The 14113-nt window shown below is 52.0% G+C and overlaps 1 protein-coding gene across 10 annotated transcripts in view; it reads right to left on the bottom strand.

The window, feature by feature from the left end:
- The window catches only part of IGSF5 (immunoglobulin superfamily member 5), a 46016-nt gene extending 33210 nt beyond the window's left edge, over nucleotides 1–12806 (bottom strand). For 3 of the 10 annotated variants that reach the window (XM_047796844.1, XM_047796861.1, XM_047796870.1), the window contains exons 1-2: nucleotides 12050–12203; nucleotides 8356–8432 (exon numbers count right to left, since the gene is read on the bottom strand). In XM_047796844.1, the coding sequence (XP_047652800.1) occupies nucleotides 8356–8413 (58 nt within the window). In that variant the 5' untranslated portion in view covers nucleotides 8414–8432; nucleotides 12050–12203. Of the gene's footprint in view, nucleotides 1–8355; nucleotides 8433–12049; nucleotides 12212–12399 lie in introns of those variants that run through there. The other 7 variants (XM_047796810.1, XM_047796835.1, XR_007137122.1 and 4 more) reach the window with 6 other exon arrangements.
- Between the last annotated feature and the right edge of the window lie 1307 nt (nucleotides 12807–14113).

The raw sequence follows: 14113 nt of genomic DNA, 5'->3' as shown, positions 1-14113 counted from the left end.
TGAGCCATGTGCTTGGCTTTTTTTGCAAATACCAAACCCCCACCAAGTGGAAGGCGTTAACCGCATGCTGACCTCAAGCCCAGAGACCCCAGATGGGCTGGAACCAGAAGGCTGACGGTGTCGACTCCCAATGACCTCACCACCCACCAATCAGAAGACAGTGAACCCCATGCCTCTCCCTCACACTGCCTTTTAAATCCCTTCCCTGGAAGGCACCGGGGAATCTGGGTCTTCTGAGTATTAGCTATGTGTGCTCCCTGTTTGGCCCCCTGAATAAGTACTGCACTTTCCTTCACCCCACCTGGTGTCAGTAGACTGGCCGGGCTACACACTGGGTGAAGGGACCCAAGTTGAGTTGGGTGAAAGTACAGAGCAACTTGTTTTAAGAACCACAGACTTCGGAGTTCCTGTTGTGGCTCAGTGGGTGACGAACCTGACTAGTGTCCACGGGGATATAGGTTCGATCCCTGGCCTCATTCAGTAGGTTAAGAATCCGGCATTGCCATGAGCTGTGGTATAGGTTGAAGATTCAGCTCAGATCCCACATTGCTGTGGCTGTGGTGCAGGCCAGGAGCTGCAGCTCTGATGTGACCCCTAGCCTGGGAGCTTCCATATGCTGCTGGTACAGCCCTAAAAATCAGGGGCAAAAAACAAAAACAAACAAACAAACAAACAAAAAACCAACCACAGACTTTGAAAACAAACATATGGTTACCAAAGGTGACAGGTGTGGGTGGAGGGACTGGTACAGGCACAGGGGTTTGGACAGGGGGGTTGGGACGGGTACGTGCACCCTGAGGTCTATGGAATGATTGGCCAACAGGGATCTACCGCACAGCACAGGGAATTCTATCCAGGCTTCTGTGATCATCTGTGGGAAAAGAATCTGAAAGAGAATGGATGTGTGGACATGTATAGTTGAATCACGCTGTGGTGCAGCAGAAATATCGCAATATTGTAAATCAATCAGACTTCAATAAAACTTTAAAAATCAAAAAGTAAAATAAAGAACCAAATGAGACCATCCCTGTAAAGCTCTTAACATGGCCCCAAGCACTCAGGAAATAGTCACGGTTCTGTGACTTGCAGGACAAGCCAAGAAAATCATAAATGAAAATAAAATGCTGTTCACCGCGTTCCACCTGTTGCTCACCAGACACACTCTGACACCGGTTTTAACTGGAAAGGCAACTTCCGGCTGGCCTTCCACCCTGAAGGCACCAAAACCTCTCCAGCTCCTGGGAACTCAGTCGGAACCACTCAAGACGGAGCGTGTTCTGCTCCTGAAGAACTCAGGGAAGCGTTGGGCCATTTAGGCCTGGTTTCCTTATCTCCCCGGAAGAGCCATTGGGTGGCCAGTGTCTTCCTAGACTTTCCCGTGTTTGTGATGATAAGTCAAAGTAGAATTTGCAGGGCACTAGGTAGCCTTCAAGATCTCTGATTCTCATCTTTCACCACTTATGGGTAATGCTGAGGAACAGAAGACCCCCCCACCCCACCAACATCAGGACCTGTGATCACAGGGGTGGCGCTGAGACAGAGCATGGGACATGGCCCCTCTGAACTGTCTCTCTTTCCTGCTCTTTCTTCTCTGAGCTCACTCAGAGTTTGTAGCAAAAAGACCCCACCCCCTTGGTTTCTTCTCAACCACACCTGCCACCATCGGTAAGACTGCAACACGTTGCTATTACCTTCGGGAGCTGCGAGATCTCTGGGGACCCACCCGACAGCCCCCATCCACATGGGCTGCCCCCCACATAAACGCAGCCTCGCTTTCGCTCCAATCAAGGTCAAGTGCCAGGCAGGTTCTAAAAGAATCTCAGTACGGCCCTAAGGGGAGGCAGGCAAGGGAGGAACCTCCCTGTCAGATGCTCATTGTCCCATCAGTACTCACCTGAGTACCCAGGATGCACTGCGGGGATGCGCACCCCTGCCAGGCCAGGCCAGTGGGACAGAAGGGGCTGCACAGACGGCCCCCTGCAGCCAGTGGGACAGTCAAGAAGAGCCCTGAAGTTTCCAAAGAGGCAGAACTGAGGGAGGGCAGAACAAACTGGGGCTCATCCTAAATATGATCACTGCTCTTTGCTGTGCCTCTGGGCACGAGAGAAAGAGAGGAAGCGTGACCCTAAATAAGGACTCACAGTGGGCAACCTCCCTGACCCCTGGGCAAGGCTCTCTGATCCAAGGATCCCTTTGATCCAGGATTTTTTAAAAAAGGGGAAAAGCCTGAGGAAGGGAAGTCAGAAATGTCTCCCCAGGGAGGCCACAGCCGCTGTGCCAGCTTGGCTCTCCTTCAAACCCTGGGCAGCATCTTCAGAAGAAAGACAGGAGCTCCTGTTGTGGCTCAGCCGGTTAAGAACCCGACTAGTATCTACAAGGATGCTGGTTCAATCCCTGGCCCCTCTTAGTGGGTTAAGGATCCGGTGTTGCCACAAGCAGTGATGTGGGTTGCAGATGCGGCTCAGGGCTGGCATTGCTGTGGCTGTGGTGTAGGCCAACAGTTGGAGTTCCAATTGGACCCCTAGCCTGGGAACCTCCATATGCCATGGGTGCAGCCCTCCCCCGCACACACACACAAAAAGGACACAGAACACCCTACACCCCAAGGATGTGTTCTCCTATCCGCTGTGATAGCAACATCCTGCCCCACTCCTGACTGGGGTGCATGGGAGCAGACTGAGGAGAGCCCGAGGGGCAGGGGCTAGGACTGCTGGGGCCATGAGACGGGGCACACCCCACCAGCAACTCAGCCCAGGCCCCTCCAACGGGGAGAGCAAAGCACCAGAAACCCTGGTTCTGCCACTGCCCGGTGCCGGATGGGTCTTTCACTGCAGAACACTGCTCACTCCTGGCCAGCCCTTAAGGACTCTGTGGGCTACACGTGGAACCAAAAATGCACACAGGTACCCACAGACCTTACCGTGCAGTTGGGGAGGTGGGAGGGAGGGAGGAAGGGGCCTGGGCCACATGGAAATTCTTCCAGTTTGAACTTGGCCTTTCTTTCTTTCTTTTTTTTCTTTTTAGGGCTGCACCTGCAGCATATGGAGGTTCCCAGGTTAGGGGTCCAACTGGAGCTGCAGCTGCCGCCTATGCCACCGCCACAGCAATGCCAGATCCAAGCTACATCTGTGACCTATGCTGAAGCTAGCGGCAATGCTGGATCTTTAACCCACTAATCGAGGCCGGGGATTGAACCCACAACCTCTTGGATACTAGTAGGGTTTGTTACGGTTGAGCCACAGTAGGAACTCCTGAACTTGGCCCTTCTTCTTTTTTTTTTTTTTCCTTTTTAGGGCCACATCTGCAGCATATGGAAGCTCCCAGGCTAAGGGTCTGATCAGAGCTGCAACTGCAGGCCCACACCACAACCAAGGCAATGCCAGATCCTTGACCCACTGAGCAGGGCCAGGGATCGAACCCACAACCTCTTGGATACTAGTTGGATTTGTTACCATTGAGCCAAAACCGGAACTCCTGACCTTGGCCTTCTGATGAAACAGGAGGCACTGAATCCTAAAACTAACCTCCCCTGGCATCGCTGCCTGCGATCTTTGCCAGAACGACAACTGGGAACTGGCCTCCAATTCTGCCTCATGACTCAGCGGCTGTATTTCTGGTAACGTGAGGCCCTGGAATCTCGCGGCTCCCTCCCTGTATCCTATCAGCTGTGGGTATGTAACCTGCCCTACACAGAATAAATATGTGAAAACTGTAAACAAGACCTTTCATGACACAGTCCCCACCTCAACACAAAAGACTCCTTTCTTCTTTGTTCTCCATTCACATGGTGGAGCAAAGGCCCACGTCAAGGGCAGAGTCCTGGGAACGTTCAGTGTCCCCCCAGCCACCCCCAGCCGCCAGCTACAGTGACCACCCAACACTGGGTCCTCCCTTGGAGGAGCTGGTCCACTGGCAAGATTCTTACTCCAGCATCTTCAACTCCAAGTCCAAGGCTTCAGCCCCGCCCCCTCGCCCTCCTCCCGCCCCAAAGACCCTCCTCCATCAGCATCTCTGTGTAAAGATCTGGCCGCCACCCAGGGTTGAGAAGCTTCTCTTCTACCCACTGTGTCCTAACATCTGCAAAACTAAAATCGCTCACAGTCACAGGTGGACCAGCTGCCTGGCTCCTCCACAGACTCATCCTAAGCATGAGTACCATTTTTCTGCAATGGCTTTTCCTCCGCTCCCTAAAGTAGCAGCTGGGTGTCTCCCTGGCGTCGGGGGCCCAGAGGGTCTGTCCCAACCCACCTCCTTTTACCTCCTGTCCGGCTTCCCTCCTGCACCTGTGGGCCCTTCGCTGGCTCCCATCCCCTCGTTCATGTGGGAAATGAAGAGAAAAGCAGGCAATTAAAAGAAGAGGGAGTGCCCCCGGGGTCTTGTGGTTAGGATTCCGTGTTTTCACCACTGTGGCCCCAGTTCAATTCCGGGTCTGAGAATACTGCATACAGCCGAAAAAAAAAGAAAGAAAAAAAGAAAAAGAAAATAAAAAAGAGGAAGGGAAATAAAGCAGAGGGCGGGAGTTCCTGTCGTGGCCCAGTGGTAATGAACCTGACTAGCATCCATGAGGACACAGGTTCGGCCCCCGGGCCCACTCAATGCGTTCAGGATCTGGCGTGGCTGTGGCTGTGGTGTAGGCCAGCACCTGCAGCTCCAATTCAACCCCTAGCCTGGGAACTTCCATATGCCTCGGGCGGGGCCCTGAAAAAGTGGGGTCAGTAGGAGGGGTAGAAGGGAAGTGCCCAGCTGGGGCACCTCCAAAGGAGAAAATGAGGGTCAAAAAGACATCAGGGGTTGGGGCCGTCAGAAGGAATCTGAGAAGTGAAGGAGGGCAGTTCCCCGGTAGAGCCACAGTGGGAACTCCTGGTGGTGGCAATATTGATTTTTATTGATTAGACTGACTTTTCTATCAACCAAGACCTGTTTCCCCCACGAGGCTCTAATTCCTTTGTTAGCAGAGACTATGCCTGGTTTGGCACATCCAGTGCCTGCAACTCAGTGGCACCTAAGAAGCCCTTAGTGAATATGCTGACAAGAAACACATATATGTATAATAAAAGCAAAGAAATATGGTCTGGGTAGAGGCCCAACTGCCTCTGAAGAAGGCAGTGGGTCAGGCTGGGGGTGGGAGTGAGAAGGAAAAAGATCAGGCCTGGGAAGGGTAAAGTAAGAACTTTTTTGTCTGTGATGTTTTCTTTAGAAAAAAATCTTAAAACGCTTAAGTTTCAAAATGAACACCTGTTAATTCTAGAAGGGGAGTACATACGTTTAATTTTTATCATTCTCCGTAAGTTACTCTTATTTACGTTTTCCCCCAATTATTAAAAAAAATAATAATAAGCAAAGAAAAAGGCTGGCTTTGGAGTCAAAAATCTGGGTGTGGACCAAGCACCATCATCCCTTTTGGAGAGACTGCTGGCTACTATTTTTTAAAATTCTAAGTCTTGATTTGCTGTACTTAAAAAATGCTGCCAATCACGGTTTCCCACAAAGGGTTAGCGTGCGATGTGAGGTCTATATGTGTAGCCCTGAAACACGAGAAACACTCACTAGCTGGTAGTTACCTGGATTGGGGCACAGCCACGCAAACCCCCTATGTGCAGAGTGTGAGCTCCTAGGTCTCCGAGAAACATTTCCAACCAATGAGAAACAATTTCAACGAACAGAAAGTGAGTTCAATGACATTTACAAAGAAAAGCCCTCTTCCCTTGAAAGGACAATTTGAGTCACAAATCATTCATCAGTACGTGTCCTACAATGACCCTGCTACATTTCTATAATGCAAAGGAAAAAAAAGGGTTGCACCCATGTGCGTTTTCTGATACCTTCTAAAAACTTCGTTTTAGAGAAAGCATCTAAAGTGGATAATGCAATGTTGAACACCAGAATTGCAAACTGTAATATCTGCAATTACTGTGAATAAATTTGGCCTCAACTTTTAGAAAAAAAAGAAAAGAAGCCCTCAGTGAAGTCACTGAGGAAACAAATAGTTTGGTAGGGTCCTGTATGACCCGTCATGCTGAGGACGAGGTGCAGAGGAAGGGGTGGCAGGTGTGTGTGGGGGGGTTGCCCTCAGCTGTTCAAAGCCAAGTCTACAAATGGAGGGGCTTCCATCCAGCGCTTTCCAAGAGGAAGCATCCTGGGGGTTCAGACTTTTGCGCTGGACCACACCCCTGCAGGTGCTTGCAGGGGGCTCCAGAATGAGCCCATAATTCTCCCCCGTCCTGGAAGAGCCATCTCCAAGCATCAACCCAAGCCATCCCTGCCTTCAAAACGGTAAAGGGAAGGAGCTCCTGTTGTGGCTCAGTGGGTTAAGAACCCGGCTAGTATCCATAAGGACACGGGTTCGATCTCTGGCCTCGCTCAGTGGGTTAAGGGTCTGGCGTTGCTGTGGCTGTGGCTTAGGTTGCAGAGGCAGCTCCAATTTGACGCGCAGCCTGGGAACTTCCATATGATGCAGGCGCTGCCCTAAAAAATTTTAAAAAATAAAAGGATAGGACAAAAGACTCAGAAAACCTGTAGACCATTCGTTGTCCACTAAGCTGCCGGAAGAGACTTTGCCACCGAGATGGCCACGTTGGAGCCGGATCCCTACCATACGTGCTAGGCCTGGCTTGCTGACCCCAAGAGCCCCTGTGACCCACCCAAGCAGGGACAGTGTTCTCCCCTCCACCCCTCAAGCAAATGTGTGTCAAGCACCTACTTAATGCTCACGCCACATGCTAAGAGGCAGGGGCTTCCACACACCTCTGCCCCCAAGCACACAGGAGCATCCCAGCCTGGTCCCCTCGGCTTAAGGTGTAAACACACCCAAAGCTAAAATGTATAAAACAGTCCTGACTGCACATAACACACTCTGGTAGTTGCTACACTATTTTATTCACTGATATCATGAATAGAGGTTTTTTTCTTTGGGGTTTTTTTGGGGGGGAGGGTTGGCTGAACCCGAGCCTCAGCAGCAATGGGAGCTAATGCAGCAACAACACCAGATCCTTAACCCCCTGGGCCATAGGAAGAACTTGGGGGTCGCGGGGTGTCATTTAGTTTTGTTTTTGTCCATGGCATGCAGCCACTAGATGGGGGATCTCAGTTCCCAGACCAGGGGTTGTATCCGGGCCACAGTGATGAAAGTGCCAAATCCTAACCACTAGACCACCAGGGAACTCCTTGACAGACAGAGTTTTTTTCTTTTTTTCCTTTCCTTTTTTTTTTTTTTTTTTTTTTAGAGCTGCATCCATGACAGGTGGAGGTTCCCAGGCTAGAGGTCAAATCAGAGCTGTAGCTGCCAGCCTACATCACAGCCACAGCAGCACAGGTCTGTGACCTACACCACAGCTCACGGTAATGCCAGATCCTTAACGAGGCCAGGGATCGAACCTGTGTCTTCATGGATGCTGGTCAGATTCATTTTTGCCAAGCCACGATGGGAACTCCTTCCAAACAGAGTTTTGTTTTTTTTTTTTAATTATCTTTCCGTCAGAAGTAGAGTTCATAGCTGTATAAAGTGCAAAGCAAGCAGCACCTAGCAAAGCAGCAAGAAGTCAGAATGATGGTCACTTTGGGCAGGGGCGGGGGGGAGCTGAATGAAGCACCTGTGAAGTGCCCTTGGGCTCCCTGGTGACACACAAAGGTGCTCCGTGTAAAACCTCATCAACTTGTCCTTTTATGACGTGTGCATTTTCTGCAAGGGTGTTATGCGTCAATACAGTGCATTAAAACCCCTGGGGTAAGGCCACCTTCAGGCATTTAAAACCTCCTAGGAAAACACACCCATGAAGCAATGAAATCAAGACAAGATATAGTCGAAAGAAAGCTGGGGTATAAGCTCTCGTTACCCGATGACCCCCCGGAGTTGGCATGCTCCATCTCCCCATCTCCTGCAACTCTGATCCGAGACCCTGGCCTGGGACACCTGGAGTCCATTCCCACCGAGACTCTGGGAACCGTCCGGGACGAAGAGGAGCTGTGGGGACACCTGGGAAGTCTCACAGGCAACAGGTCCCTCGCTCTGTCAATAATGGGAACTGGGATCGTCACCCGGAAAAATGCAAGCTCAGGAAGGCTTCAGGGAGGAGGTGACGCCAGCGTCACGTCTTCCCTGCAGACCAGACAGAAACGGAAGAGAAAGGTGCCAAAGCAAGCCCCCGGGATCAAGGACCGGGATGGAGGAGGACAGGTGGGGTCAGGAGCTCCTGCAGGACCCTTCCGGAGTGGAGCCCACAAGGAGGCAGGGTCGGGGGTGGGAAGAGGGCTCAGCATCTTCTGTCAGCCACACACCCCGGTGGCCTCCTCCGAGTCCCTTCAACCCACTGCAGCTGGGATGCCCAGGAACTTTCCACCAAGCCCCGAGGTCCCTACCTGCCAGCCCAGCCAGAACGACCAGCGCAGCCAGCACGCCTCGGCAGCTGCCCTCCATCTCGCATAGTCTTCCTCACCTGGGAAAGCAAAGCAGGCAGGTCAGTCTGTCTCTACGCAAAGGGGACCCTCCCAGCTTGTGTCCCTGGACAGATGGGTCGGTGCCTCTCAGCCTGGCCACCGCACCCGCCCCATCTGGGGACTTGACAGGAAAACAGATTCTTGTTCCCACCCCAGACCTGCTGGGTCAGGAAAGCTAAACAGTGTAGCGATCCAGGCTCCTGCTCATATTCGAGACTCGCTCTGAAATCATCCCCCTCCCAAGCCCGTGTACAAATCATGAGAAGCCCATGCTGTACCATGACCGTGGATCTGCTGACCAAGATAGGCTTCCTGAGACCTATTTTTATCACGACGCTTTAATTAGGGAGAAAAAAATCCTTCTCACAAATTTATATTATCACAAGGGAAAAACAGATGACCAGATGACAACATTAGGAGGTGGAGAGAGGCATGGAGACAAAGAAGAGGAGTGATTGTGTGTGGGTGTGGGTGTGGGTGTGGATGTGGGGGAGTGGGCCGACAAATGCTTCCAACAGGAGAGAAAGGCTCCTGAGAAGGTGCAAAGGAACAGGCAAAGACATGAGGTGACAGCCAGCTGGGTGTGTGCGGAAGAGCTTCCGAGGCAGCACAGCACATGCAAAGGCCCTGGGGTGGGACGGTGTCTGGGACTGCAGAGAGGGCTCTGGGGCTGGGGCAGAATGAAGGGGGAGAGGAAGGAGAGACGTCAGGGTGGACCAAGTAGGGCCTTCCTGGCCCCTTGGCAGGACATGGGGATGCTCTCAGATAAAGCTCTCAGCCCTTCCCTCCAGGCCCTTCATTCTTTGATAGCCTTCTTGCCCACTCTCCATTCTTACTTCTTTTTTTTTTTTTTTTTTTTTTTGGTCAAGCCTGCATCATATGGAGGTTTCCCAGGCCCAAACCTTCACCCAAGCTGCTGCAGGGACAATGCTGGATCCTTAACCTGCTACGACACAAGAGAACTCCCCCGCATTTGTTTGTTTATTTGTTTCTTAGGGCTGCACGTGCAGCATATGGAAGTTCCTAGGCCAAGGGTCTAATTGGAGCTGCAGCTGCTGGCCTACGCCACAGCCACAGCAACTCAGGATCCTAGCCGCATCTGTGACCCACACCACAGCTCACAGCAACACCAGATTCCTTAACCCACTAAACAAGGCCAGGGATCAAACCCACATCCTCATGGATGCTAGTTGGCTTTGTAACCCATCGAGCCACAACAGGGACTCCTCCCTGGAGTTTTTATTTTTATATTTTCCTTCTTGGAGCAGGCCTATCCAAGGCAATCACTAGCCCTGGAGCACTTAAGTGAAGTCATCTGCTGAACGTATCTGGAACGGACTCCAGCAGCACTGGCTCCTCGGCCTCAGAGGAGGGTCTTTTTACTTCAAGCATCCTTGGCTCTCGACCTGACCTGCGGACAGTCTTCCCTTGGGCTTTGGCATCCACGTGGATTTCACAGCCCTGCTGGCCGGATCCACCCCACGCCTCCAAAGCGGAAGGCAGCAGGTCCCATCCCCCTCGGGATCTGCTGGTGAGCTGACACACCCACCCTGAGCTCTGTCTCCTGCAGACCCCACTGCAACGCACAAGCAGAAATACAAGAACCGAAATAGACACAGGTACCAACCGCAACATCTCTAGCGGCAGGAGGCACTGAACGAAACAGAGTCTGATGTCTTTTCTAATGTCTTCGGAAAGCAAAATTCAGCCTGTGTAATAAACCACAACAGCTCACGTGTATAATCTAAGGGTCGCAGGATCCGGGCTGCCAGACCCTCCCACCGCTCAGCCCAGCCCCGTGCAAAGCCTCGAAAACAGACCCAGCAAATCCCTCCAATTCTGCCTCAATACCAAGCTGTACAGCAGCTCTGCGCAAACTGAATTGAAATCACAGCCTTCCCAGACCGACTCGAGACCCCAAACGACCAAGCGCCAAATAAATCATTTACTCATTTTCAAGGTTCGACGGACACAAGCAGACAAGCCAGTGATGCTACGAGTCATCTAGAATGCCCGGCCCTAGCAGAGGAGGGAGGAGGAATCGAGCAGCTGAGCTATAAAAGCCCCACGTTCTACCAAAAGCAATAAACGTGAAGGCTGGACCCCGCTTTATTGAAACTGCAGCAAGAACTTTAGATCCACTCAGAAATACTTCTTGTCACCAATAACCAAGGTCAGACAGGCTGCAGACACAGAATGGGTCACTCAGCTCACTTATTCTCTGTCTGATGGGGGAGTCCACTTCTAAGAGCCCATCGGAACCCCAAGAGCTACGGGAACCCAGACACGGATCTGTGAGGGTTTGGAATTTGAAGGGCATGGACAGGAAGGAAAGGCCATCAAGTTGATTGCACGCTGTCACTGAACTCAGGTAAGTCCCTTTCTTCAGAGCAGAGCCTCTGCCAGCTAATTCCAAGTTCCTACCTCTGTGGAGCGGCTTGAGACTTAACTGCTCATTCACCTCCTTACAGAAGACCTGAATCACCGACTTTTCACTGAAAAACTGCAAAGTTTTTTTTTAAATCTCTAATCTTATTCAACTGCATCAAAGAGACAGGATTTAAATGCCAATCCCAGAGTTCCCGTCGTGGCTCAGCGGTATTATGAACCCGACTAGTATCCATGAGGACGCGGGTTTGATCCCTGGCCTCACGCGGTGGGCTAAGGATCCGGCGTTGCCGTGAGCTGTGGTGTAGGTCACAGACTCGGCTCAGATCCCGCATTGCTGTGGCTGTGGTGTAGGCCGGTGGCTGCAGTGCTGATTCAACCTCTAGCCTGGAAACCTCCAGATGCCACACGTGCGGCCCTAAAAAGCAAAAAAAGAAAATAAGAAAAGAAACCCTCAGGAGACCTGTCGGGCCCACCAAGCTCGTGATTTCAGGAAGAAAACTGCTGAACATGACCTGCTTATCTAACCCTAAACACACACACACACACACACACACACACACACACACACACACACACAGACCCTATCAGAAATAGCCTGATATCATGAAATCCGAAGGAGGCAGACATCCTGTTTTGGGCATCCGTGTGAAGCCTAAATCCAAAAAGAACAAGGACAGGTGGGAACAAGCTGCAGTAAAATCCACACAAGGGCCTCTCCAAAAACCTCTGTGTGGACGTGAAAAGCCCTCCAGGACCCCAGTTCTGGGCACCCCCACATTCAGAAGTGCCTCGGCTCCCCAGGCAGCCTCAGGGAGTTTTAGACCTTCCAGGATGTGGAGCAGGCTCCTTTCCCCCGGGGCCTCTCATTAGGGAAGGCCAAGTGACATTTAAAGTCTGTCCAATGAGCAGCCAGAGTGCTGGGAATTTTCCAGTCTTTGAATCTGAACCCCCCCAGCTCCGGCCTGGTCTCTCAAGGCATCCTGAAAACAGCCCCCTGTGAAGGCACGCTCTCGCCTGCTGAGAAATCAGCTCAAATTCCCAAACATTGAAAGAGTAGCCAGATCTTTTAATGTTTAACTCCATGGGGTTTGGGTAACAGAGCTGTGTTGGGTCTTCCAGCACTTTCCCCAAGACCAGTGAGCTGCCCACACCGGCTCCCAGGAGGAGATCGGGCACCTGCGGAGGGTCAGCTGGCCACACACCAGGGCCCACAGAGCTGTCTCACCTCGGCGGGGGCTGGGGGTCCACCCCTCGGGGCCTCAGCGAAGGGTCTCCGTTCCCCCAAGGCCTCTCTCTTGCCTCTGTGCTCTCCCCACAGAAAGGCAGGAACCAATCTGTCAGCCACTGGGAATCCAGACCGTGCTCACCTGTTACCAGGAAGTTGCTCACGTCACAGGGCCGGCTGTGCACAGCGAGGTGGCCGCCCTGCCTGGCACACTTTCCGTTAATCATCAGCCAGCTCTGGAGCCCAGCCCTGCTGACAGCGCCCCCCACCACCACCTCAGGACCCAGGCTGCCCCTCCACCCCATGTCCTGCCCCGAGCCTTCTCAGGTCCCACAGAGCCAGGCTCTTACCCTCCTGCTCCAGCCGGGGGCCTGCAACCCCTTCCTGATCAGGGACGTGGCCATGGACGTGGCCGGCCACCGGCTGACCTTGCTCGCCGGGCTCCAGCACAGGCGCCGGGGCTGGCAGAGCCGGTTCCTTCCTCCAGCCAGGCTCCCACGCAGCCTCCAGAACAGGTTTTTTGTAAAAGAAAAAAAAAGTCCTTAGGGTGAAGTCCTCTGGAATGCAGCTTGAGAAGTCAAGTACATTTGCAGGGGAACGGCTAAGAGTTTTTCTGCAGGCTTCCCAGACCCCACGCCCAGCTCCTCGGAAGTCAAAAAGGAACTTGGCTTTATGGAGCTTTGACAATCCCTGGAAAATTCCCCAAATCCTAAAGCAGCATGGATGGAGCTGTCTGCTCTCTCACTGTCTGTTCTTTGTGGCTCTCTGGCTTGTCTCCCTCGTCACATTCTAATCCCATCCCGGGACTCAAGGTCAAGGGCATCTGCACAGAACAGGTGCCCACGGAAGGTGTGGATTCCTGTACTTGGGGTAAGACCCTGAGGCAAATAAACGGGGCTGGGGGGATGGGGGCAGAATGCTGTCTGCCGGTGGACGGGGATCAGAATATGCCACCCCAAATCAGGCCACTTGGGCAGAAAGATTATTTTTACACTGAAGGCACAGGAGATTCAACAGATAAAGTTAAAAAAAAAAAAAAACAGCCTTTAGAGCTTCCCTTTTCTGACTAAAAGCAGCAACTCCTGGGACATAAGGCTGCCAGCAGTCTCCCTCCCCAGCCCCCGTACACAAATAAGTCCCTTCTCCAGGGGGGTTGTTTGTTTATTTATTTATTATTGTCTTTTTAGGGCCCCACTGTGGCATATGCATCTTCCCAGACTAGAGGTCAAATCCGAGCTGCATCTGCGACCTATACCACAGCTCACGGCAACGCCGGATCCTAACCCACTGAGCGAAGCCAGGGATTGAACCCACATCCTCATGGTTCCTAGTCAGGTTCGTTACCACTGCGCCACCTTGGGAACTCCTCCTGGGGAGTTTATGAAGAAGACAGACCGTTCATAGCTGTATGGACAAATATTACAACTTTCTTAACTCCCATCTGCCCGAAAAGAAAACGGTTCTTCCCGTAAGATGCCCTTCCCCCACCCCTCCTTTTTCCCTCCTAAATTATCTATTTACATGGCTAATTTATCTCAAACCATTTAATGAGTCAGTTTCTTCCTTTCTTGGCTGCAGTGTGGACACAAAATAAACCTTTTTCTTTTTTTTGTCTTTTTGCCATTTCTTGGGCCGCTGCCGCGGTATATGGAGGTTCCCAGGCTAGGGGTCTAATCCAAGCTGTAGCCACTGGCCTACGCCAGAGCCACAGCAACGCGGGATCCAAGCCGCATCTGCGACCTACACCACAGCTCATGGCCACACCCGATCCTTAACCCACTGAGCAAGGGCAGGAATCGAACCCGCAACCTCCTGGTTCCTAGTCGGATTTGTTAACCACTGCGCCACGACGGGAGCTCCAAAATAAACCTTTTTCTCCTGTTGATCTGTCTTTTTTCAGCTTAATGCACAGGCCCCCGTCAATGAACAGGAAAGAGGGCCCAGGAAAATGTATTTTCCTTCCCTACCAGGCTCTGTGCTGGCAGCTGGTTCAGAAAAATGATGAGCAAGAAGAAACATGTGGGGGAGTTCCTGTCGTTACTCAGCCGAAACAAATCTGACTAG

Source organism: Phacochoerus africanus, chromosome 1, assembly GCF_016906955.1.
Source record: "Phacochoerus africanus isolate WHEZ1 chromosome 1, ROS_Pafr_v1, whole genome shotgun sequence".
Classification (NCBI taxonomy): domain Eukaryota; kingdom Metazoa; phylum Chordata; class Mammalia; order Artiodactyla; family Suidae; genus Phacochoerus; species Phacochoerus africanus.
Note: the sequence above shows the minus strand (reverse complement) of the source record. Positions and strands in the feature narration are given on the sequence as shown.